This window comes from Colletotrichum truncatum (assembly GCF_014235925.2).
Source record: "Colletotrichum truncatum strain CMES1059 chromosome Unknown Contig_0006, whole genome shotgun sequence".
NCBI classification, from domain to species: domain Eukaryota; kingdom Fungi; phylum Ascomycota; class Sordariomycetes; order Glomerellales; family Glomerellaceae; genus Colletotrichum; species Colletotrichum truncatum.
In genome coordinates, this window is record NW_027222403.1 from 2,896,792 (window position 1) to 2,922,295 (window position 25,504).

Here is a 25,504-nt window from a genome sequence, read left to right on the forward strand (position 1 = left end):
AATCATGTCAAAAGAGTAAGAGAGTTCCCGGGAATCATTATATTCGTAGTTGAATTTCAAGTCAAACAAAACTAGTCAAACCACGAAAACGCACACAATGTTCATCACCCTTCATGACAGGTCCAACCAACAAGTGCCGTTTCTTGACACGGAACTTCCCTGCATATTCGTTCTCCACAAGGAAAAAAAAAGCCCCGTTTCGGCAGGTATTAGCCGGTCTGTAAATCCAGCAAGATCAGTCCCGCTTTCCCAGTCATCCTTGAACCCCCAATCCCGTCAGATAACGACTTCGGTCCGTTTTCGTAGGGGGGCACGCAGCTCGGAGGATGTCTTGGCCATGGTCGAGCGAGCCTCTTTGGAGATTTGTCAAATGTGGTTCTGCGGAAGAATCATGCTGAATTTAGTGCTGAGAGAGATATCGTGTTAGTGTCTGAACCGTAGCACCATTTGTTCGAGGGAGAGCTTACGGAGCAGCAAGAGCAGCTGGAGCAGGAGTCAGCGCAGGTAGCGCCGCAGGACTTGCAGGTGCTGTATCAAGCAGGTTAGTCAAGTTATCTGAGAGACATTATCTTCGCCCCAGAGCTAGGACCTCAAAAGAACCTGATACTCGCAAGAGTATTCAAATGTCTTCTGCGCCGCTTTTCTGAGGCATCGAGTGATTAACTCACCAGGGAGCCATTTTGGTAGATTGGTTGGTTTTAAGCGAAAAGCTTGAAAAGTGTGTTTGATTCTGAGTGATGTTGGAAGCTTGTTGAGTCGATGAAGAGAATAGTCCAAATCCAGAGGAGATGTCCTGGGGTTTTTATACCAGTTCTCGAGCCAAATCCCCCACGTACAGTCAGCTCAGACATCAGGTGTTATCTCAAGGAAAGCGCAATATCATCTGCCATTACGTGGGGTACGGCGGCCGTCGAACAGGGGGTCGGGCTAGGATAGTCGGAGAAGCTACCGCGAATGCCGCGACGGTGTCTCTTTGACGGAAGAAGCTGGCAAGGCGGTTGCTTGATACTGCATCAGGCTGGCACTCCCATAGTTTGATCCATAGAGCTCCCACACCCCCCCCAGTGATAGGTTGGCTGTGGGTTGGAGACGTCTAGAAGCGGGGTTCGAGTCCGAGTCCACGGGTGCAGGCGTGGTGGCCGGGTGGTAGACGGTGGCAGAGTGCCACGTTCGGCGGTGGGTCCACCTGACAACGGAGAGCCGGATTACTGTGATTGGGCGTAGCAAAGTGCGCAGGGCATCCACGCGCAACGTTCATTGAAAGCCACGGCAGGGCGGGCGTGCATGAGCTGCCATGATCGTGTGAATGGGTCGTTCCAGGCGGGCTGGGTAGGATCGTCGTGAAGTGAGTGGACGTGAATAACCCGAGAAGGCTAGCCCCGCCCATCATCGGTCAAACGCTCGGTAACGGGATGGGGGGCGTGGGAGGGTGGGCAGAGCCGGCTTGGAATTTGTGGATTATCGGGTGTGCGACAGCTCCTTTTGGGGGAGGCCAGCATTGAAGACCGTCTCTGAGAATAGCCGACCAGTAGACTGAAGAAAGAGGCGGCCCAGCCTCTGCTGTCAAGGCCTGGTTGGTGTGTGCATGTGTGTGTATGTGTGTGTGTGTATGTATGCATGACAGTATGTAGGACGACAGAGAGGGAAATCTGCCTGTGATACCCTTGGCAGCGGCACCCGCGCGAAACAGAGTTTGTGCTATCCCACACCCGACTCTTCAGGTGATGCACCCGACCATACCGCATTGGCCAAACATGGGACTAGTAATTGGGCCGAGCGGGATCTGTCTACTTAGGCAGACCTAGGTCTAGAGAAGCTTTGAATCAATAAGCCCTAGATGAAAGAGCTGAAGAAATTCTAAAGACGACCTCAACCAGATGACCTTGTCATCAACCCTCATGTGAAGTAAAGGTGTCCATGTTGGCAGACAACTCAGTGAGGGGACTCACTAGTCAGAATATAGCCTCTACCCTATAATCCAGCCATGCATCGACTTGATCCACGGCGGTGGCGACAACAAAAGAACCTTGCCAGCAACACAGACACCCCAGCAGAGAAGGGGACGGGGACGAAAAAAAACCAAAAAAAAAAAAACCTCTCATGTCGTGAATTCCGTGAACAAAGATGAGGGATAACTGTTAGCTAACCAGCGTGGGTTATCCAATCATTGAGAATGATTGCGGATGACGGAACCGCTCACGAAGGGGTAGGTTTCCCGATCAGCTGATACGTCCGGCGTCCAGGAAGAGAGACTGGCAAGGGGCAGACAGAAAGAGAGAGTCAGAGACAAATGAGAGATTTTGGGCTCGTTACCGTGGGGGCTTGCGAATCTCTTGCCCCAGCTGAGAAGCCGATGCCCGAGAGTCAAGGCAAACATTAGCCATCAAGGAGGACAAGGAGAAGAGTCAGACTTGTACGGGGTGTACGTCTCTCCCTCTCCCTCTGTCTCCATGTCCTTCCTCTTTCTCTCTCGGTCTTCCCAGTCTGATTTACTGCGCCGCATGAGTTGAATGGCTCCCATCGGTCGGAGCGCCGGAATCAACGCGAAACTGAGTTGTTGAGATGGTGGAATGAAGAGATGACGGAGAAGTCTGTCTGAAGGGAAAACAGGATGAATGGTTCCTTTTATGTGCTCAACCCAGCCGGCTTCCCCAATGACCTTGAAATGGCGGTGGAAGGGAGAAGCGACATTCCCACAGGCGGGGATCAACGGAACGCGAGCTGGCTGATAACAAGTGTCTCATCAACCAAGCGGACTTACAGCGTCCGTCGCCCATCGCTGATGGCGAGCCCAAGTCCTGCCGCCTAACCAAACCAAGGTTGATGGGTGCGCTGGCTAAGTTGCGCACATTTACCGACATCGCGAACGATGGTTGGTGAGAGAGAGAAGACGGACTGATTTTGTGTGAGATGGGTGGCCATCAAGGTTGGCCATCCGGGTGCTCTGAATGGAACATCATGCGGCCTCTTATCGATGTAGCCATCAAGGTTCTCAACTCCTTCTCTTGTGATTATTCGCAAAAGTGTTGCGTTGATTCGTGGTATCTTTTTTAGAATTAGTATGTTCAGTAAACTCTGTTTATTTCGTTGAGAAATGCCGAAATCTTGGCTAGTTGTCAAGACTGATAGTCATAGGTTAACTTTCTCATGTGTAGTTAATCGGGACAACGCTATCGTGTTTGCATAGCAAAATCGTGGGGGCAGCATCTTTCGTTTTACCCGATAACTGACGAAGCCAAGTGTCGGCTGTTCAAAAGGAAGTCTCGAGCGAGAGTATGACGTCTCGAGTCGCCGTCAGGTGCATGCGATGCAAGTCTGTCAAACGGTGGTTATGTGCATCTCAAGCATCAAACCGTCAAACGACTAGCGAAACCGTTTCCAGAGTTGACAATGGAAGTTTGCAGTAGGTTGTAACGGAGCACATCGCTGCCCTACACGTCTATGTTGAACTGTAGTACACATGGCGATGTGTATTTCCGTATTGACCTTCTACAGACGATGTTGGTTCATCGATTGTCATCGGATATTCCAGTGAATCATGAGCTCTCGGGGACCTGTAACTCTTCAAAATGAACATGAGTTCTCGAGAGCCAGTAGCTCTTCAATATGAACAGAAAGAGAACCTCTCGAGAAAACAGGTGCTGATACGTTTTGGTTTAGCAGGAAAGCATTGCCCTTTATCGTGGACATTCCCAGGCCTCGATGTCAAGTCCAAAACCTCGAAGAAGTCGCAACAAGTACCACAATAAGAAGGCGGCACAATTTTCATCTTCCTCCCAATGCGAAGGTGTCGTCGGGGAACCGGGTCTTTATCAACAGCAATTGTGAGCCGACTCGACAAACATCGCGCCAAGGGCCCCATAATGGCGCCATCTGGGGCACGCGCCGTCACCGAGATCGTGATCCAGATCCGATCGGACTCGTGGACCCTAGACCCCATCAATCCTCCGCCGGGGCCTCGTGTGCGGGCCGTTCCGACCTCCTCAGTTGTCATGCGTCTCAAGATGACATGGTTCGGCTGGGGAAAGACGGGGGTAATTATCTCCATGCGTTTCGGCTGCTGGTAGCCACCCGGTTGCCGCGATGTTGGGGCGGTGTAGACTGCATGGGGTTATACGCATGCTGCAGTCAAAGATCGGACATGCTCTCCTTATGCTGCGAAGGCCAGTTTAGCGAGGCGACTCGATTGATGCCGCTTGCAAGAGCCCCAATGCGCCACCTGCAGATGACGCGCCGAACGCCACAAAGCCGTCGACGTGCGAGTAGAAAGCTGCCAGTTTCGACCTGTGCCTTCGAAAAGAGATATTCATGTGTTAGAATATCTATCAATATTGGAATTGAGAAGCGGTTATCTCGCCGACATGATCGAAGGATTTGTCATTGGAAAGCAGCCGACTTATTGCTTTTCTGAAGCAACACCTTGGTCTTTTGAGAGGAGCAAGAGCTGAGAGCGAGTGATTCGATTGTCCACGACGGGATCAAAATGCTCCAAGGCGCTTTACATCGTGTAGACCTCGGGCTGGAAGATGGAAACATGCCGTCAACTTGCTGCATGTTCGCTCAAAGCTAATCGTCTTGTCATGGGTAACAAACTCTGCAACAATCCGGGCAAGTACTCGTCCCCCAATAAGCACCTTCCATTAGGATGCTGATATTCAGCATCTGACCGGCCTCCTTCGGGCGTGGCGTCCTATAAAGATCGTATTCCTGCCATGGAGGTATCCCATGGTATGAAGCTGAGGTAAGGTAAAGCATTCCCTCGCAGAAGGATGAATGCCACTGCGAGGACCCACAAAGTCACATATCTCTGGAGACGAGCCGGGAAAACTCACAGCGGTTACTGTTGAATATTGACGTTACCAAGACGGAGTGCAACAGAAACTTGGCTCAAGACAAAAGCTTCAAGCCGCATATTACCCACAAAGCCAAGCATGAATTTCCTCAAACGATGGCGAGAGCGACGAATCCATAAAGAAACAGCCATGCACAGGCCGGTGTAGGTGCGTCCTAAGGGAAGGCAGTTAGTTGCCCCCATGTCAAAAAGGACCCGCACCCTTTGCCGCCGCTTAAGGATACTACGAGTGACCTCCTCTTACCATCCCAGTTATCCACGGTATACGTTCCTGTTGGTGTAAGATCTGGGTTGCTTGTCCAAGGTAGTTGGATGTGCCTACACTTCTGGGTGCCGCTACCTCGAATAATTACAGATGTCGTCCAGTATTGTTTCACCACTGAGATAATTGCTCATACGTTATCTTGATATTCAGCATTCGTCCACGTCTCTGGGAGAAGAAGCTTAATAGTATTCCTGGTGTTACCCAGGTTTCTATTCCCTTTTAGCTTTCGCTCCAAACGCAGCCCGAACAGTAATAGCTTTGCTTTGTACTGCAAAAAGTTGGCTTTGGATTCCCAACACCATGATAGGACACACACACTTTGAGAACATGTACTTGAAAGAGTGAAATCGCAAATCTCATTCATTGTTGAATGCAGAGGAATCATGTTCCTGTTGCCAATGAAACTCCAGGCCTATGTATGATGCCGAAAGAAAACAAGATACGTGTCATAACTAATCAGTCCCAAGAAAAATGACAAACATAACCGACTTCGACACAATTGGATATCCACGACGTCCGTTTCATGACTTGCGCTAAAGTCCTCAGCCACTTGACCAAGGAATGCCATTCCCTTAAAACCCTGTACGCCAGAAACCCCGCATTGGTTCATACCGTGCCTCCATCTAGATCTACTTCGTTGCACTGCGGCTTTTCGAGAGCATCATCGTCTCTCAAGGAACCGCAGCTTGGGCTGCGGAGCTCCTATACCCCGCCAGCTTGCGCCGCCAAGGGGTGCTTGTTCCGTCGGCCGAGGAGAGTTGCGCCGTCGAGATTCAACTCGAAAGCGCCCTTCTGCCTGTTCCGATCCCTAACCTGTTGGCGAGCAGCGGCAGTAACAGCAGCAGAGTGCTGACCGTATCCCTTCTCGGTGTGGTGCGCTTGTCGTTCGCGTTCACGTCCGCGCTGTTGCTCTTGTTGGTCCTTAATCTGGGCATTACGCATGCTCTGTTCAAGGGCTTGTGTGGCTTGAGAAGGCTTGTGGACATATTCCGCATCCTTGGTGTCGGACATCTCCTGGTCCTCATCCTCTGACTCCTCGTTCAGGTTGTTTAGGAAGCGAGCAGGAACACCGCCCTTGGTGCCAATCTGCTTCCTCCTCTTGGCCTCCTCTTCCTGTCGGTGAACGGCGTAACCAACATCAAAGACCTCACGCAGGTTGACGGCACCTGGCGAGCGGAAGTCGTAGCGGCGTTCGCCATCGACGATTCTCGAGGTGTCGAACGCGCGCAGCATGTCCGGCTGGGTCTTCTTCTCGTCGCGGGGTGTAGGACCAGAGCCCTTGATCCAGGGATGCGCGAGGAACTCGGTGATCGTGTATCGCTTCTCGGGGTCGACGGTGAGCAAGTGAGAAATAAGGTCCTGGGCAGACTTGGAAATATCATCCCACCAGGGTGACAAAAATGTGTACTGTCCCTTGGCGACCTTTTCGGTCAAAACCTCAATACTTTCATCGTAGAATGGAGGGAAACCACAAAGAAGCGTGTACAGCACACAACCAAGGGCCCACATGTCGACTGATTTGGAATACCGTTCGTCCTTGACAATTTCGGGAGCCGTGTAACCAACAGTACCGCATGGCGTCATTGTTTGGTTGTCCCAGACAATCTTGGACAGTCCAAAATCGGCAATCTTGATTTGGCCAATGCCACCTGCTCCAACACCGGGGATGAACTCTCCCTCGTCAACCTTGTCCTCGTCGCCGGGCTGCTTAGGCTTAGGATTCTTCGAAGGAACAATAGGAATAGGGCTGAACAAGATGTTCTCAGGCTTGATGTCACTAGGGGAAATGTCAGCGATTGTGGCACAACGTTGTATGACGTCAGAATGTTGAAAGTAAGACAATTTGCCCCCTCAACACCCTGATATCACGAAACGCAGTGAGATTCTGAGGCAAAACTTACCGATGAACGACGCCTCGCTCTTCGTGCAGATATTCCAAGGCTTTAGCTACCTGGACAATGACATGCCTTGACAGCTCCTCGCTGAAGTAGGTAAGGCGGACAATCTGGTGGAAAAGCTCACCACCAGGAGCTAACTCCAGGATGATGTAGTAATACTGTCTCGATTCGGAGAAATCAATGAGCTTGATGATATTTGGGTGATCCAGCTGGCGCATGATTTGGACCTCCTTGAGGATATTCGCTCTCTGGCCTGAGGTCAGTAACGGTGTCTATAATTGAATGGAGAGCCGTCCTCGAAACAAATGCTAGAGCAACAAAAGGTCCGACGAAATGAGGACGGCTCGACAAGTAGACAAATGAGATATTGAAAGTTTTCGCACCTCTGCAGCTTTGGGGACTTTCTTGAAGTCCGGGTGTAAATGCTTGTTTCCCTAAAAAATCGACCCTCGTTGGTATGGAGTGATTGGAAACCCGACATAGAAAAAAAATAAAACAGAAAATGTGTGCTCGAAACAAGAAAATCATGGTTGCGGCCGTAACCACCCAAGCATCAACTCACCTGCATGCTGTTCATTTCGTATTTGCGGACGACCTTAATGGCGCACTCGCCATGCTCGCCCTGGGTATCCTTCGCACGATAAACGTTGCTGAAGGCACCGTCGCCCATCTTCTCGACCAACTCCCATCTTTCCAAACCGGGGTATCTCGGGAATTTGCTCTTGCTCTCATTCTCTTCGGCAATGAGCTTGGCAAGATGCGCGCTGTCAATGTTCTTGTTCGACTTTGAAGTCTTGTTCTGAGCGGGTTCGACGGCGTGGGCGGCGGCATGACCGGCCTGTGCGGCACGGTTCTGTCCGTCGGCTGCGACTGAGTATGCGTCTGGGACGGCGTGGGCGGGAGGAGCGCCGGCGTGCGCGGGTTCGGAGACGCCCATGCGTGCCTTTGGGGGAGGTGAATTTTGTGACTTTGCTACAGGCTCGTCATTGTTCGCGACTCGGGCTTGCTTGCCTGTTGCAGATCGGGTCAGCTAGAGATCACTAATGTTGAAAAAGAAGGTCGACAATGGAAGTGAGGTTTCGTCGAAGGGCAAAGACAGGCAACATAGGTTTTGAGGGGACGAAGGGCTGACATACCGTGTCGGATAAAGTTCTTAAGCTGTTGTATCGTCGACATGGTGATTAGAAAGGGTCTCCAAGGGGAAACAACGAAATATGAAGACGGTCGCGGGCTTCTATCTCAAGGGAGCAAGTCGCAAGGAATGGCGGCTTGATCAGTCGAGCAGGCCCGGGTATACGGGGCTCTCTTTCAGTGATTGGTAATGCGGAGACGAGGTACGAGTCGTGGAGATGCAGTCGGCGCAATATACCAAGAGGTAGTGGATTGTAGGACGGCACGGAAGGGAAGGAAATAGTGTTGAGAGAATATGCAAGGTTGTTTCTTTGTGAAAGAGGGGGGGGGAAGGGCGGCTGAAAGGGAGAAATCGATGCGAAAAGTAGAGATTTGTGGACTACGGGCGGCAGTGGTGATGTTGGCGGAGGGGCAACGTGGACTCGGATGACGGAAGTTGGAGGAACAGGACGATCGGGCGGGAAGGCGGGCTGCAGCACGTTTGTCTACGTCTAGGACAGTACCAAAAGCAGGCGTGGCGCAAGGAAAATGTTGGTAGCGTAGATGAGGTAAAGGTGTGTGCAGAGTACGTAGATTGGTAGGTATCGTAGCGTAATTGGGGAGCGACACCCAAACAAGGTAGGAGGAAATTGACCAGGGTGGTGGAAGGTTTTTGGGGGAGGGGTGTGTGTGACTGAGCAGGCCTGTAGGTAGTAGTGGTAGCAGTAGTAGTCGTAATAGCCGTAGTAGTCAAGCAAGGGCCGAAAAAGGGCTGGCGATGACGGCGTACTGTGCGCGAAAGCTGGATCTACACCCTTCGGTAACGGCAAGCAATGATGACAGAGGTGGGAAGAAGTTAAGATGAGGTGTGGTTAGGTGGGAGGGTGTGAAGTATCGTAGGTCGGAAAGCCAGCTGGTCAAAGTACATCAACAAAGACGAGGCAGAGACAAGGTGAAGGAGGAAGAGAGGAGGAGTAGGAAAAGGGGAAAAAAGGGTTCAGGTAGCTTGATGGGAGAAAAAGTGGCTCAACGGGCAGTATCGAAGGCGGCTCACTCAGCAGCAAATGCTAGTGGAAGACAGCAGTCATCAGGTTTAGACCATGTAATTGCATCAGTGGAGTGGGCAGCGGCAGCAGCAGCAGCAGCAGCAGCAGTAGCAGCGGCAATCAATCAGCGCACAGACGGGCAGGACAACAGCAAGCTCCCTGCTAATTAATTACTATGTATTTATCAGGGTACCTTTTTGTTAGGAAGAAAGAGAGAAGAGGGAGGGGAAATAGACAGAAACCCTTCCATATTCTTAATTCTTCCTCCTGTCGTTCCTTCTTTCCGTCAGTCAAAGTCAGGTGTGGTTAGTGGGCTGCACTGCGCACCTGCCGCCTGCGCTTGTAGCGTTGCCCCAAAGCGGGTCAATCCTTGGCCGCTTTGACGGCTGAGCGGCTCAAGCAAGGCTGCTTCTGGGCAGTTCCTGTAAAAAAGAAAACACCAGAAAATAAAAAAATAAGAATTAGGAAAACAGAATGAGGGGAGGCAGGTCCTGTCCAAGAAGCTCCAAAGTACGGATACAGTATAAGCATCAATTAGTGGTAAACAACACTTCCCAGGGCAGTAATTCTGCTGGGCGTACCTACCTACCCTTTGCGGTTTCTGCAACGTAGTAGGAGCTGAAGCAGAACAAAAGAAGAAAGAGGTACGTATCCATCACACATAGTCACATACTGTATGTAGTCCACTAGATCGACTCTTTATTTCCCCGCCCAAGCTTCAACCTTTCGAGTATCAAGGCACCGTGATGTTTTCAGTCAGGCCGGCCGTTTCATGATTGGGTTCCTTCCATCATCGTCCCTCCAACCCCAGACTTCTTCGGTCGCTGGGCCGGGAAAGACCCAGAGTTGGGCTCGTTGGGCAGGGTACAGGCAAGCAATCATGGAGTTGGAGGGAGGGGACCGCCAGTGCATTCCCCGCGGCCGAAAATCAAGGTCAGGAACAGATTCTTGGTGCATAGAGTCTTCAACGTTAACCTCCAAGCAGGTTTTGGAGGGCGGGTTCGGTATCAGGGCCCGGTCAAGCACAAAGCTGACTTGAGACGACGAGGCAACAACATCCGTATGCGGTATCATGCCGTCTGCTACGGATACTCTGTAAACAAAAATCTGTCCATTCTGCATCGCTGCCTTCTTGTGCCAAGGTACCGGATTTCCCAGGGGGCGCCTTTAGCGCTGGAGTTCTCCGTTCGTGCCGGCCGAATGCATTGAGGTGTCACCAGCTACTTGACAGTACGGACGCCTCTGACGGCAGTGTCAGATAGAGCAGAAGCCATAGTGACAACCCGCCCCCCCGTCATGCCCTACAAATATCCGATACAGCATCTTACCACAGGGGCCAGGGATCTGAAAAAAGAGAGGGAGGGGAGAAAAACGACGAGAGAAAAAAATAATAATAATAAACAAACAGGGGAAATTCTACAATCCATGTGCTATTTTGCACCCTCCCCATGTTTCCTAGGTCCATTTCCATGAATTGGCTGCAGCGCTCATGCTTTTTTCTTTCTTTTTTTGTACTTTGAATAACCCTCTCCCCAGCCGCTGGTTGCAGCTGGAAACAACAAGGAGCTCACAAGGGGGCCAGGTGCTTAACACAATCCATGATCGGTGGGCTGTCCCACTCGCTTGGATGGCGGGGCCCCCGTTATGACGTCTTCTTCATCGTCATATCCTCTCCCTTTCGTGGATGCCGTCATTGGCCACACCACATCATTGGGGGGGTAAATACGGGGCTTAGACCGGGTGCCTGAGGCCATTAAGCAGTCACCACTCATGGCTCATGATTCATTCCGTTCATTCCCCTTACGGACCATGCCATCCCATCCCTCATCGCTCTTGCCAGGATTGGTCATTTCCCAAATTGTCTCCCTGTCTTTGCCTCGCTCCCATTCTCGCAAAGGCATTCTCCGTCTCTCTAATAGTATCCGTACTTTTCCCAATCCTCCGCCGACGGATGGATAGCTCTAATACCTACCGCAGCATCCTGCATCCTCTTGTTGGTTAACGCCACCAATCATTTCTGCCTCTTCATCCTTACCCGCGCCGAAACAACGGCTAACCACATGCCTCCAAATGACGATGTGCAAGCCACGCACGCCACCATCTTCTCACCAAACGATTCCTGTCCACCAACATCTCTCCCGCTGTCTAGGTTTACGCTGACCTTTCCATTTACATGCCTGGAAATGCACCTCCGTGCCCGTCCTAACCGAGCTACACTGTTTCTCCTAGGTATCCCTCCCGCCGTCATCCACGCGACGCGGGAACCATGTCGGCTCTGCCTCACGAACGCTTGGATTTTAGTCTGCTGCCCCCTCGTCCGTCTTACATTCACCTGCATGATTCTATCTTACATGACCTCATAGCCTCTAGATCTTTCTCCAAACTGCTGTCTCCAATCCATCTCACCGTGGCTCAACTCGTTCATCTTACGGCCAGACCCCTGACCTACCTCGGACCTGCAGCTGGCAAACCACTGTGACTACCAAACCGATTCTCGACCACATCACGATCTAATCGAAAGCAATCATTTGCTTCACGATGCTCGATTAAATGAATGCCACCAAATATGCTTCTCAGCATTCCGTGTGCAGAGACAGGCCCGTCGGGACTGCCGCCATAGATCGGTCTAGACCCAGCCCCGCTCGAGCCATCCTGTTCCGTCATCAATCCTGGCCCTCGTCTTTCTCGCCCGCCGCCCGAAATGCCTGCCCTGCCTTGGATTGCCAGGTCCCTTTCTGCAGCAGAGCAGCCACATTCCGATCTACCAGCCACGCCCCCGAACGCAGGTGTCTTGCTACTTTCAACGTTGCTTGGTCTTATCCAGCCCCGGCAGGCTGCTAGCCATTCCGACCCCCTTCAAGCACTTCTACCCAACAGTTCATGTCCACATTCCAGCAACAAACACCCATCCCTTGAATCTGGGACATGTAGAACTTTGGTCTCTACCAGGTACTAGGCGGCCCCTGCCGCCCATGCTGCCTCCGCTCGTTAGCGCTCAGATTTGCGGTTGTCGATTCCGGGTTGTAGCATACTTCCATTGCACCCATGTTCGGTCTGCCTTGGCTGCCCAATGCGTGTGACCTCACACCTGGAGACGGCATCCGCTTTGCTGCCAGGCTTTGGCAGCAGCCGGACGGACTTTACATGACAAGTCATGCGGCACCTGTCTTCCTTTCAAGCCCATCGCGCGCAGTTGATTTAAACTCGGATCCAATAAGGATCTCAATCGGTCAAAACGGTCCCGACCAGGCCTAGCCGTTGAACGTCTCTTCATCTCTTAAACCCCAGCATACATCTTCGTATCCAGCCCTTCAAACAAACATCTCGTCCTCTAGCACAAAATGATCGTCGTCTATTACAGCAGCCCCATCGGTGTGTAGCGCACATACCTGGTCTCTCTAGTGCTGCAAGTGTCCCAAAATGCGAGATTACTTCCTTCCCTCCCTCACCATGCAAAACAACACTTGACGTCATTTCACCCTTTTACCAGTATGCCTTCCCGCACGCTTCTATGGGACGTGGAAAAAGGCCGGCGTACGCACGTGGATGGCCACCTGATGAGCAAGAACATCAAGCTTAAGCCACACAGTCTTAGGCAGACGACATTGAATCATATTTCATGATACTGCTTGGATGGCATTGGCCAGCCAGTCACATTCGCCGCTCGTCTCCCTGACGTCTTGCGTCTCTCCCAGTCATAGTGTACTACGCGAAGCGCCGCGACCCTTGTAATCTGCTGTCATGTTGAGATCCGTTTGTCTTGGCTCTCCTGCTGCAGCTCGAGACGCGCTATCAACCGTTTCCACAATTTGCGAGTCCGTAATGTCCACAATGAAGTCATTGTGGTCAGGGCGTCACATCTGTCTTGTTTCCCCAGAGCACACGCCTTCCTCAAAGCTGCTCCTGTAAACGGTGTCTCTTGGTTCAAGCCATCACACCTTAACTTATACAGTCAGGCCATCATCTTGGAGTAGCGGCGTTAGCATGGAATTACGGAACCCTAGCCGCTCCAACAACCTGAAATCTTGCCGATCGCCACCCAAGGCCGTGTCTCAGGGGTGCCTCCACATAGGAGCAGTCGCCATAACCCAGCACCAAGGCGCACCGTTCTGTTTGTATACGTATGAAGATGTCCCACAGATTATGCTTCAAAGTACTACATAGTACCTAAAAGGCGCCAATTGGATGCCCGTTGTCATTAGTGTTCGGTGCATTACTGAGTTGGCCAGACGATGGCTTTCACAGCACATGTCGTTGAACAAAGCTCCAGAGCCATGACGGATGAAACCTTTTCCATCCAAGGCTTAAATTCGTCCAAGGCCTACTGTCAGGGGAGCGGGCACATGGCATGGACTTCAACTGCACATGCCGTCATGCTGCCTGTGCTACCTTACACGCCGTCTCCGTAACCGGAGGGAAACTTCTCCCACCGTCTTTCTTTGACTATTTTCCGAGAGTGACACTTGGCCTGGGTATCGCCGGGAACTAACTTGTGAGATGATTCAATGAGACGTCAGTTGAATGCATATCACCAGAATCTCGTTCTCAAAGCTACAAAGATGAGCATCCAAGAAGATGAAGACCCCGGACTGTTGCCTCCGCATCTCCCTATGCGCTCCCTAATGATAGATTGACGTTTAAGGAGGATGGCTCCGGGAGATAAGATGTGATATCATGCTGAGATCACCCGGCCAATCACTCCCAAAGAAGGGTTTACCCCACGACCAATCAGAAGATGAGGTAGCAATTAGTCTCGTTTCTTCGCTTTCTTCTTCTCAAGCTTCCGTTCCCGTGAGTTTGCTTTTTTTTTTTTATTGTTTCCGGTTGCGAGGGTTGATTGGATTGATGTAACCTGGCTGGAAGTCTGGCTAAGTTGCCGCCGTGAGGCGTATAGTCCAAAACGCCGCTGTGGGGGTTTGTTTTGGTTCTCAGGCGGTTGAGAAGCCTGGGACCGCGCACATGATTGTTTATGGATATCATCGGGCGCAGAAGGGGGACTGATGGAGCTTTAATCGTGTCTTGGAGTGACGGCGGATGAGCCCACTTTGAGTTGCTGCTTATTCCAGAATGAGCGTCATTTCCGCGTACGCAGCGGGAGGTGATGTCTGTGTACGGGGAGTGCGTAGTCTGCTTTTGAGATATACTGTGGTTTGCATGTAATAGTCTGTGTTTGGAAAGTTGTCTGCGAATGTTTGGTCACTTCCATCGTGTTATGTCCATTCGTCTCGAGGGCGATGGAGCAATTGACATCCAAATGTACAAAGATGTCTTGTAGCCATGATTGCATTCTCCATATCTGACATACTCTTAGTTTTACAATTGCAGATTGCAAATGTCTATAAGTCTTTAGACTTGAGTCGACGTGGTTTCTGGTGGGAAGTTATCCGTAGTCACACTTTGCAGAGATCAACACGAAACTTTTTCTCTCCAGAAGGATTTGCAAAGACCATTTCAACTCCTCCCGAATAACGCCCCCCCCCCCCCCCCCCTTTCCATATTCTCTTCACTAGTCATCACAGACCACAAGTCTTGCGAATCAATAAAATAGGTGAGGAGAACATTGGAGGTCAATCTGCATCAAGTCATGTTTTACGTTTGGCTGATGGCGCGAATTGGCTGGAACGTGATCTGCCAAAAAAAAAACCTCGCGAAAGTCACTTCCTCTTACAGCGAAAGCCAAAACGCGTGGGTTCGCACGTGGCTGGATATTTGAAACTACCTAGTCTCGCCTCTGTAAATTCTGATTGTGGAGATGTGGAATTATTCGATTGATCGTGCCTGCTCAATTACTGCGAATAAGTGATGTTAGCATTGTATTGGATATCAAAATTTAGTGTTCGGGCTATGGAGGCTTTAACCAACAACCACTCAGCAAAGGGTAACTTTCTCCTCAAAATGAAGGGATTTTTAAATATCTCATTTGATTTTAGTTGCAGCTTTATATTGAAAGAATGGAGTAGCTTTACAATTGGCCATTTCAACGCCAACGGTTTCTTTTGCTCTTGCCCGCTCCTCGTTTGTACAACGATAACCTGAAGCATGCAGGAGGGCTACCAACGTTCGCCATGGACTCCAATGTAGAATAACTATTCACATAAAGCACATATTCAACAATTTTACCGATATGACTGTTGAACTATTGCGTTGTTAACATGAGTGTGGGTTCACTTCAAGAAAGGGTCATAGGTGCCCCATATCGGGAAATCCTTTCCCAGCCGCTTTTTGCAGCCAGAAAACGGCCTCAGCATGAACGTTATCGTAATCCAGGAAGACTTTTCGATCGGTCCCTAAGACATTCAAAGTTCGGAAACTGAACTACATAAACCTATATCAGTGTCCTACCCTAGAAATTCTCATCCTTTACAAGACTGAAGACTCATCGCGAGAAAGGTCCATGATTATCCCGCGCCAGCACTGTACAATCATACACAACACGACACACAAGCTTTCTAGTCAAATTGATCCGTATAACTTAGGCTTCTGAGCTAACGTTTACTAAACGACTTTCGTGCCGTGAGAGGTGTCGTAGCTAGGCATTAGACTACATTAATCTTTATTTTGGGAGGGAAGTGAATATGGCGTGAAGAAAGATGGCGTCCTATGAAACGAGTTTCTATCCTAGACTACGATAATGGAATCCATGTGCATTTTGCATGCCTCTCCAAGTTGGCCAGTCTTATCTTGCTCCCCAGTGTCCGCCCAATATTTGCAGCAGCTTGGATTAGGATAGAAGACGGCTTTGGAGGGTAAGATAATGAGCTTCTTGCTTCTGGTGTGTGTAGTGCAGTGCCAGAAACCAGGCTTGCCGTGAAGCGTGGACTGCTCTGCTGCTCATACAGGTCTGTCATATAAACTAGAACCACAGGAACAGATTAGAGGAGCCGATCAGTATTGAACCGATGTTGTATTGACAAAAAATAGTCATTACTTGAACTAAATGCTATTTTGGGAGCCCGGCCTTTACACTCGGGGCTATATTGCACTCAACATCTGCCGTGGAGAACACATATACTGCGAAGCAAGACAGCCGCATGCCTGATTAAGACGTCGGCGCGATCAAATGTAAGGCCAGTGTTGATTGCTGAAGCTCGGGAACATCTTGGAAAACGGTGTCAGAGGTGGAATATTCCAAACTCAGGCTATTTCACCTCAGGGCTAGACGGATGTCTCGCGCAGACTTGGTCATGGTAGACAAAGGAGACCATCCTGTTTGGAATGAGACGAAACCTTACTGGAAGGAAAACATCAAATGATGGAACCGTTGGAGTAGAGAGGTTGAAGAGCTTGGTTGCGATCGTCCTTCCGAAGACTTGGCCTGGAACTGTACTGTGGGGTGGTGCAGAGATGATCAGAACGAAAGCGGCGTCTTCTCGTCTTACCATGCATCATGGGAGAAACATGCCCTCAGGAATTTAGTGGATTGTAGAGTTGGTAAACTGTCGGAAAGTAGGTGAAGTGGGAAAAGCTACTTTTTCGAGGGATTACAACCGCCCTATACGTCCGGATGAAACCCAAGTTTTGGACCCCGTTTGTCCGAGTTTCTCGGGAACTGCAGCGCTCTGTCGGAGTCCGAAAGTGCGAGGACTAGGATAACAGGAACCAAACCGATCGTTACATCCACCAGAGCAAAAGCCGCACCTCACAAGTGCACTGGTTGCGATAGAGAACGAATCCACAACACACAAAATCACGAGACTGCACCATCAAGTCTTCAATTACATAGGTTTCCCTGATTACTAAAAGGTCTTGATACTCTCGCTATGGCGTCATCACAAGAATCGACAACGACCACTGGGGAGTGTTCCTGCGGCAAGATCAAGTATTCATTCCAGGGCAAACCTCTAATGTCTGTAAGTATAAAGTGAAGTTGAGTTATACTCGAGCATTTTCCACAGGCAAGGATCACAGAACCAGTCATCCTAACCTTACCGTATTCCAGTTTAGCTGACGAGTTTGACTTCATAGGCACTCTGTCACTGCCTGAAATGCAAACGCTCCAACGGCAGCAGTTTCAGCACCAACCTCATCGTTCCTGAAGCGACTTTCAAATTCAAAGAGGGCGAGCCAGCACAGTTTGTGAGCAAGGGAGATACAGGAAAAGATGGCACATCACATTTCTGTCGAAATTGCGGCTCTCCACTCATTGTTAGCAGTGCAGCAGTACCAGGAGTGGTAATCGTGAAGGCTGGCACTCTCGATGACTGGGAGTCCATGCAGACAATGTTCACTCCAACGACGGAAATGTTCTGTGCTACAAAGTTCTCATGGTTGCCAGCAGTCGAGGGGGCAGCCTCGTTAAGTGGTTCCAGCTGATTAGTCTGAGATAGGTAGTTAAGGCCTGGGCGAGGGAACCAGTGGCCAGCTGTGAATTTGATTCCAGATTCATCTAAATACTTCCTGATGCCCTTGAACTGAGCGGAGTTGTGGATTTAGGAGACGGCTTCGTGAAGCTCCAAGTCACCAGCCGATACAAGTGGAAGTGGCGACCTTATGATTGCATTAATAGTTCAACCTCTTATACCGGGGGACTCAATGCGCCCTGATATTAGAAGTGAGACTGACAGCCGAATAGGAAGCGGGTCATCAGTCCCTTTCTGGAATACACATTTCAATCAGTAAAAAAAGTTGAAGAGTTAACTTCAGTTGTGGCTAGCTATGCGTGAGTGTCATCATTTGATATGGCCTCTCGAATAGCCGAGCGGGAGAGACAAAAGTCCAGATGCTGGTTAAAGGAGACATTGCCATTGGGCTGGACCTTGTGGCATACAGGGCACAATATATCTCCGCTCGAAAGATCGGCGGCATCACAGTCGGCGTTTCTAGTGTTTCCGAGATCTTTTTTTGTCCCTCGGTCATGGCTTTCTGGCACTGATTTGATGGGCGAGGTCACGGCTGTGCCTCCAAGCTGTATGCATCCTCCCCGATCTGTGCTTTCCGTGGCCGATTGGAAAATGCTGGCGTCAGTATACGAGTCGGATGAGATTTGCGGAGAATCGGATTTATCATCAGTAGTCCTACTTCGCTGACTGGTGAGGAAACGTGTAATATCCGAGTCTTTGTCATTCAGCAGGCCCGTACACCGCAGCCCGAGTAATCGCATGCTCGCGCCTGGCCTGTTCTGCAAAAAGTCTCGCAGCAAAATCTCAGCAAGATGATAGAGCTGCTCACCGCTGCTCGTCGGTTTGGGCAATCGAATTTGCCGACTGCATGTTTCGAACGTTCTCAGCCTCATTTTTAGTGATAGAGTGCGGCCCCTGCAACGTTGCTCTACCATGACCTTTTCTAGAGCTGAGGAGAGTTCCTTCAGCCGTTGGTGAATCTGTCTTGTATCCGACGTCTCGGGGAAAGTCTTCTCAAGGCTCACACTTTTGCGTGATCTCTCCCATTGAGGTTTCAGCTCCGTCCTGCCCAAGCCGAGGAACAACTCGATCAAGAAGCCACGCACAAATTCCCCAAAGAGGGAGCGCAGGAAGTGACGTTGAGAATAAATCTCGCCGCAGGTGTGAATCTCCAAGCCTGCCAGCTGCCTCTCCATCGCTCTGCCGACTCCAATAGCCTTTCTAACTGGTAAACTCTCCATCAAAGCCATGATCTCTGTTTTGTTATTGGGTAGGTGGAACTGCCCGTCGGGCTTAGCAAATGTCGCACAAATCTTTGCAAGTTGTGTGTTGGCCGCAACACCAGCTGCGACAGGAATACCGGTTGTCTCCCGAATTTCAAGTCGAAGGCGCTTCACAGCTTCAGTTGTACTGATTTGGTTATCGCTGCAGAATCGCGTTATGTTCAGGTATGCTTCGTCTTCTCCAGAACTTTCGAATCGAGGGTCGTACTTGGCCATGACCTGTCGAATCTGGTCCATCTTCGCTTTGTATTTCGCAGGGTTCGGCCGTAACAGTTTCAGATCGGGACACAACTGCAAAGCCACGGAGCTCAGCATGCCATTCCGGCAACCGTAACTACGAGCGACGTAGTTGCATGCCGCGATCACTACCTCGCCCACCGCAAAAGGGGCATTCTCAAGTTCGGGGTGGTCCAGTTTCTCGACCGAGGCATGGAAGCAGTCGCAGTCAATGTGGACAATGAACTGTGAAAGATCTCTGCTTTTTTCCAAGTCGGCGATGAGTTGATCAGCATTTTGAAATTCGAAGGACAAGTCGGTTAGCTCGAGTTGGCGTTTTTTCTGCACCAAGTCTTTGGTTTTCTCAGCCAAATCTCGATCGCACTTTGCTTGGTGGTCGAAGAAAAGCGACCCTTTGGAGCTTTTGTGCAGAAATTCCGAAATCTCAAGAATGATTCTTCGTCAGCAGATATTTCGGTACATGTTTGGCGATATTCACAAGTGCCAATTGTCTAACTCACCTGGTTTTTGTCGACGCCTTCATAGCCTGCCTTGGTGATGATAGGCCCTAAAAGAGTGTATTTCAGGTCCTTCTCATTCTGGTCTGTTTGTTCATTGTGCACGTCCGAGTCCATTTCAAGTGATGAACAACAGCCCACAAGGCTCGAGGGAAGCCTTCACGGCGTCGGAACTTTTTCGGCTTGAAAAATACAATAATTAAGATGCGCATCTACCAGGCCGCGTCTAGACGAGAATGAGATAAAACTAGACCAGACATTAACTTCTCAGTCTCGTGCCTTGGGGTGACGATGCAACAAGGTAAAGAGGGACTCGCTGGTGGTGCGCTGAACGGTTTCGAAGGGTGGAAGAACGGGCTGTTTGTTCGGTACTTCGCGTTTTGCCTTGTCCGTGGATGTATCCCTGACTAGACCCGGTCGTTCTTGGTATGACTCACAAAAAAGCAAGCTGGTTTAGCGAGTGTGCAACTGTTTTACCTCCTATTGACGGAGACGGACTTTTGTTGTTGAAGGAGCAGCCTCAAGCTTTCATGTCACCAATGGAGCCTAGCCCCTCTTTTTCACCAGCGCGATGTTTTTGGAGTAGGATTTAACTGAAAATAGGGTTCTTAGTATGGCATGACATTGATTAGAGGCCTCAAATTCCACTAGAGCTGGGTGTCAAGGGCTGAAGGCTTCATCCCCCAACTTGGATAAATCGACGTCATCCATTTCTAGCTCTCTTAAAGAGGAACAACGCATCATGCACCGGAAATACCTGCATCTGACTTCGGACCGATGCCGAAACTGATTGAAAGAGGGAAAACGACCCTCAAAAGATAGACACAAGGGATGGCTTCTTTTAGTGCCTACTGCGCCTGATCTGGTGAGATTTGTTTTTCATTCCTGGCTGCCATCATTTTAACCCACAACAAATGATTTATTTATGGTTTTGAAGCATGGCGCAACGATAGGGACTCTTGAATCACGGACCAAATCTATCCATAATATGGTCAGGCCACGCCCTGCAGCTGCTGCAACAGCAAAGGCAAGGCTTTAAGGCTTGTCTCAGAACAACCAAACATACCTAACAACAGACAGGAAGGCCAGCTGCCAACAGGAATGAAAGGCAGTGTTGACGCAAACATAAGGCAAGAAAAGAACGAGAAATACTATAGTCGAGAAGAAGTTCAACCTCACTGCTCAGCATCAAGAGCAAGGACGCAAAGAAATCTTGGCTGTGACGGAAAACCTACTGGCAGGCAAAAGGTGGAAGACGTGGTCCTCTTGCGCTGGCGGCATGCCGTTTCCAGCATTCTCCTCTCCTAGCGAAAGCGAGTGCGAACCTGGGCCCACAAAATCCTAAAAGACCTCCATGGAGAGACGTCGTTCAAGCGCAGTTCAGCGAGATGGCCCCTGATGATTCTCTCTCTACAGCCTCATACCACAGTATGGAGCCGACATATGACTCTGCATCTGTCTACGACTCTATTGTGGAGGGACTGAGTAAAAGCTTCGACTGGAGCTCCGGCCAGAGGGATTGCAAAATTGCAAGCCCAAGATCCCCACGGAATTACCACGGCAAGTTCGAAAAGGACACGCAAAGTAGGACCTACAGCATATGTCTAATGCCACCGATGAAGAAGCTGTGAATGGAGTGATAAGTTATCAAGATCTTGGCCCAAAATTTGCGCATTGATTTCTGAGCATCGGTCTCCGGTGGCAGCGGTTAGCTGTGGATACTCATATCCACCGCATCTCTAGGCTTTGGGGTTGGACGCTGGGCTTCAGTCCACAGATGGCGCAAGCGCATCTGGATGCCCGATATCCCTGGTGAGATCAAGTTCCAATGACACTGCTTACTTACCGCCCATGGATAACAGTGTCCAGCTTATCGAGGAGGTGGTAGCCCAGAAGCCTTGTACGTGTTTCGATACCGTTATGCAAGTGCCAAGACTGTATGTTAAGGTAGCGAATGAAATGTCACCGGAAATGGCCCAGCTTGGAACGGAAAACCATACCAGACACTACAGTTAGCAAATGTAGTACAGATCGCTTCGTGTACGTCTGGAATAGAGTGGACACGAATCCCACTAGGCAGAAGCCACTTCAAAGGCTTTCTCTTGAGAAAATCCTGAAATCAAAATGAGTAATCTCATGCCAACCCCGGGATTGTTACTGCTTCGAGCACAGCCGATGTTTCCTAGTAAGCCTGCGCCCCCTACGTGAGTTACATATGCTAGTGAAGTGAATCAGATCTGGTCGGTACTACAGCATAATGTGAGAGTGGTGCCAGTGATGAATGTCGGATTCAGGTGTCGCTGCAAAAGCACAATCAAGATATCTGGAATGCCTTGGTCGGCCGGCTTCTAGAACATGTCAAGGGTTACAAGTGAAAAGTCACACTTTCACCTCACAAACGAGACCAATGACGGCGGTTTTTGCAGAGGATCAAGTTTTTACGTAAATGGGTTAGCCCATCTTCCAAATTAAATACCCAGGTGCCCCAAGCCTGCTTCAAACTCTCTATCTTTTCAATGTGATGATTGTAACGTCGACTTCAGTTCCTAATCGTCTGTGAACCAAGGAAATATGATATACACCTAAGCGTAGAGTTAATATTACTGGACATAATGTACAATTACTAATGCCCTATCGTATCAACTGCTGCTTACTGTCTAGCCCCTCCTTCATTCCCTATCCAGTTTTCCCGCTCTTGGCCTATACTCAGTCGCCCAATCAGCCCTTACGATGTACTGTAGACCGCAGCTGAGTTTATGTTTGAGTAGAATATCCAAGACATACTATGCCCGCACAACGGGAGAGCGGCTTTTTTCTCAAGTCCGAGTCCCACAAAACAACCAGCACACTATGGTTACATTACGAGGATTCGATGCAGTCAGCAAGAATTCTCAAGGATCATCGGTTTGACAAGGCTTTTGGGTATCTCCTAAAGATGAATCTGGTGCTCGGAAATTTTCTCGAGTCCGACTACCACCCTGTGCCTAATCTTTACCAGGCTTTCTCAGTTCAGTATGACGTTTAGGCGTCGAAGGATTCACTCACTTCTAAAACTAAGCCAATGACCATTGTTGCCAAGTTTTTCTATTATCTTTCGTCGAGGCAGCTTGACACTTTCAACCAACAAGTTACATGGTTTGTGAAAGCTTCTCAAGGGAACAGTACCAGACTATCGCAGCGATCGTATTGGCAGATCAAAAGATATAAGAAATAGATCTTCTCCTCAAGAAGAGTCTCTATCCAACCTCTCATATCAAACACCCCAGCCCTTCACTTTGACAATTTTCACTATTAAAAACAAGGTGAGCAATGGTCTAGAGAGCCCCTGCTACCGAAATAATCAGTTTTCTCACTGGAACCTTCAGAAATCTTCGATTGTGGACAAAATGAAGCTCGCCGTCATCTTGTCGCTGTGTGCTGTTGCCATTACCGCTGCTCCGGTCCTGGGCGACTTGCCTCTGGAGTCTCGCGCAGACAGTGAAGACAACACTGTTGTCGCTCGCCAGGTTATTTGCTCCCCCTGTTCCGGAGGCCGCCAAACATGCTGCCCTCACCCGGTTCTCTTGCAACCGTGTCTTCCCCGGAGCTGCTGATTGAGATCTCGTTACTCATTGGCTGGATTGGATTCCTGAGCTGTGAAGTTCTCAAGAGCGGATTCGTTTATGCAAAGTTTGAATCCAGGTATCATGACGACAAGAAAATGAGAGAGGGATTCAGCTAGCCAACACACCAATGAGTGAAGCAAGACAGTCAAGGATTTGCAGCTCAATTATATCGTTGAGCATAGAACTGAAGGCCTCTGATAAGTTCAAGGGTGGACAAATACATTATCTAGATAGTCATCTCGGACATGGGATAATCCCCTGACTTCTGACATACACTCAAGGCTTCTTCTATAGACCTCCGGTAGTCAATGCTCAAGAATTTACTTTCTCATTCACGTTCGAACTGGTTCTAGTATTATTACTGTGCAATTTAGCCTCTTGGCCTTCTAACACATGCTATGGGACACTGGCTCTTCAAGATGTGCCATAACCTACTTGTGTTCTGCTGTAGCTTCAACTAGCAGGTCCTACCATTCAGGCCAACTACATATGGTCCTCGTGGGCGAGTGTGATGACAATTGGCAGACCTTTGAAATTCGTGATCTTAGGAAGCTTCTGGTCCCAAATACTCCATTGCTAAAAAACAGTAATGGGAGCCGAAGAGTTTATCCGCGGTTTAATGAAGCTGATCTCCTCCATAGCGTAGTAACACGGATATCACATTGCTCCTGAATGAAATCAAGTTGCTAGGCGTACTATTTTATCCTGGTCTCTTGAAAATAATTTTACGTCTACAGACGGATCTTTAGAATCACGCGGTATTGTCTTATATAAACCCACCAACGATCCAGGAATCGCCAACTAGGAGGAGATCGAGCGCTTCCTAGATTTATGTCTTGAGGAAGTGCCATATCAATGTGGTGACTTAAGCTTTTCTTATCCAGAAAGATGTATTTTGACATATTCTCTAGAATCGATTCCTTGAAAGATATGTTGAGGCATTTTGGGGTTAGCAACAATCATTCCGCATCTCGTCACATACGTACAACAATGAGCATAAGTCTACATGAAAATGACACAGAAATAACTTCACATACAATAGAGACCTCAAGGTTTCACCTACATTTTCTCAGGTTGTATTTGATCTAGCAATTGTACTGGTATTGTTCTACCTACAGTTGTACTCCTTGCTGCTTCCCCCCCTTCTCTCTCCCCTTTTCGTTGATAATTCGTTATATGAGACTGCAGCGCTAGCTTGTGGCTGGTGAAGACATATTTCGACTACTATTTATCAACAAAAACTGCTTTCAAGCGCCAATATCTCGAGCATGACTGATTTGAGCGGCTGTCAATGAAGTCAAGCCTGAATATCAATATACTGTTAATAGAGTCCAGCGTAGAGTCAGATTTGAGACTGGTAGTGGTTCTTACAGCGAAACTTTCGATTGGCCTGAACTCTGACTTGAAGCCCGTTGCAGAAGAAATCGGCATCGGGAAAGACTATACAGCGGCCATAAGAGTTCCCATCTCTAAAGGACAGCATTAGCTAAATCAAGTTCATCGAATACTAAAACAATGGTACTGAGGGCTCAAAGGTGGATATAATAACTTACAGTCCTATCATCTCATAGTTCCTGTTTTTGTAGATAGCTTGCACTTTGTTAGCATAATGATGATTCATTCTTGAGAAGGGAGCAGTTACTAAAATGCCACAGGGGATTGTTGCTGAAGTGCATCTCCAGTTGCTCAATGTCTCCGGGAGGCGGCCTTTCGCCGCAGCCGCTACCTTTGCAGCGCACCCCGATTTTGTTTCCACTGACATCATCAGACTGTGGGAAGGACCAAGCATCGAGTGCCTCGTCACAGTTGCTGTGCTGTTCAAAAAATTGCCAGCCAATGTCAGTACCTCTGGCGTTTCGAAACTCAACGCGATAAACGTCGAAATTAGCCAGGACGCCTGAGAAGATTGTGGCCCAAAGAGCCAGGAGAGAGAGTTTAAACTGCATGTTTGATGGTAAGTGAGAGGTGTTGTTGATAAGCTAGATACGATTGAAGTTGTAATTGTTTGATTGTTAAATTTCTTGTCCTGAACGAGCGTCTTTTAGGTTCTTTATATATTGTGTATGTGAGTGCTGAATGGCGAATACAGCTGGTCTATCGAGGTGTTACCTAGGGCCGTCCAGGCCTCCTCACTTCCTTACTGAGGAGTCTTAATTGCATCTCAAGGATCGATACGAGTTGGAAGAGGCTTGGTACGCGGTGTAACATCCAAAAGGAGTAGACGACAATATCGGTCGGTGTGAATTAAATTTGGAGTTCTTGTTTTCTTTTTCTCTGTGTTTTGTTTCAATTTTGTTCTCGGCTTGCATTTCTTTTGGTAGGGCTTTCTGGTCGGGCGACAAGGCGAAGCCTGCATGTGCATGTGTGAGCCT

At 49.3% G+C, this 25,504-nt stretch overlaps 6 protein-coding genes across 6 annotated transcripts; 2 read left to right on the plus strand and 4 right to left on the minus strand.

The window, feature by feature from the left end:
* Nucleotides 1-3,863: 3,863 nt before the first annotated feature.
* On the plus strand, nucleotides 3,864-4,067 carry CTRU02_210068 (uncharacterized protein; the record flags this gene model as incomplete). The annotated part of the gene is made up of 1 exon (XM_036720888.2): nucleotides 3,864-4,067. One exon carries the CDS (start codon nucleotides 3,864-3,866, stop codon nucleotides 4,065-4,067), a length of 204 nt encoding a protein of 67 aa, XP_036587728.2.
* A 1,752-nt stretch (nucleotides 4,068-5,819) lies between these two features.
* Nucleotides 5,820-6,350, minus strand: CTRU02_210069 (calcium calmodulin-dependent protein; the record flags this gene model as incomplete). Its single annotated transcript, XM_036720889.2, has 1 exon — nucleotides 5,820-6,350. The coding sequence occupies one exon, from the start codon at nucleotides 6,348-6,350 to the stop codon at nucleotides 5,820-5,822; it is 531 nt and encodes a 176-aa protein (XP_036587729.2).
* A 541-nt stretch (nucleotides 6,351-6,891) lies between these two features.
* CTRU02_210070 (Serine/threonine-protein kinase srk1) lies at nucleotides 6,892-8,191 on the minus strand (the record flags this gene model as incomplete). Its single annotated transcript, XM_036720890.2, has 3 exons — nucleotides 6,892-6,894; nucleotides 7,578-8,026; nucleotides 8,152-8,191. 3 exons carry the CDS (start codon nucleotides 8,189-8,191, stop codon nucleotides 6,892-6,894), a joined length of 492 nt encoding a protein of 163 aa, XP_036587730.2.
* Nucleotides 8,192-16,931: 8,740 nt separating this feature from the next.
* CTRU02_210071 (DUF636 domain protein) lies at nucleotides 16,932-17,484 on the plus strand (the record flags this gene model as incomplete). Its single annotated transcript, XM_036720891.1, has 2 exons — nucleotides 16,932-17,021; nucleotides 17,137-17,484. The coding sequence occupies 2 exons, from the start codon at nucleotides 16,932-16,934 to the stop codon at nucleotides 17,482-17,484; spliced, it is 438 nt and encodes a 145-aa protein (XP_036587731.1).
* A 340-nt stretch (nucleotides 17,485-17,824) lies between these two features.
* Nucleotides 17,825-19,644, minus strand: CTRU02_210072 (DNA polymerase kappa; the record flags this gene model as incomplete). The annotated part of the gene is made up of 2 exons (XM_036720892.1): nucleotides 17,825-19,453; nucleotides 19,531-19,644. 2 exons carry the CDS (start codon nucleotides 19,642-19,644, stop codon nucleotides 17,825-17,827), a joined length of 1,743 nt encoding a protein of 580 aa, XP_036587732.1.
* A 5,089-nt stretch (nucleotides 19,645-24,733) lies between these two features.
* Nucleotides 24,734-25,078, minus strand: CTRU02_210073 (uncharacterized protein; the record flags this gene model as incomplete). The annotated part of the gene is made up of 1 exon (XM_036720893.2): nucleotides 24,734-25,078. One exon carries the CDS (start codon nucleotides 25,076-25,078, stop codon nucleotides 24,734-24,736), a length of 345 nt encoding a protein of 114 aa, XP_036587733.2.
* Nucleotides 25,079-25,504: the final 426 nt, after the last annotated feature.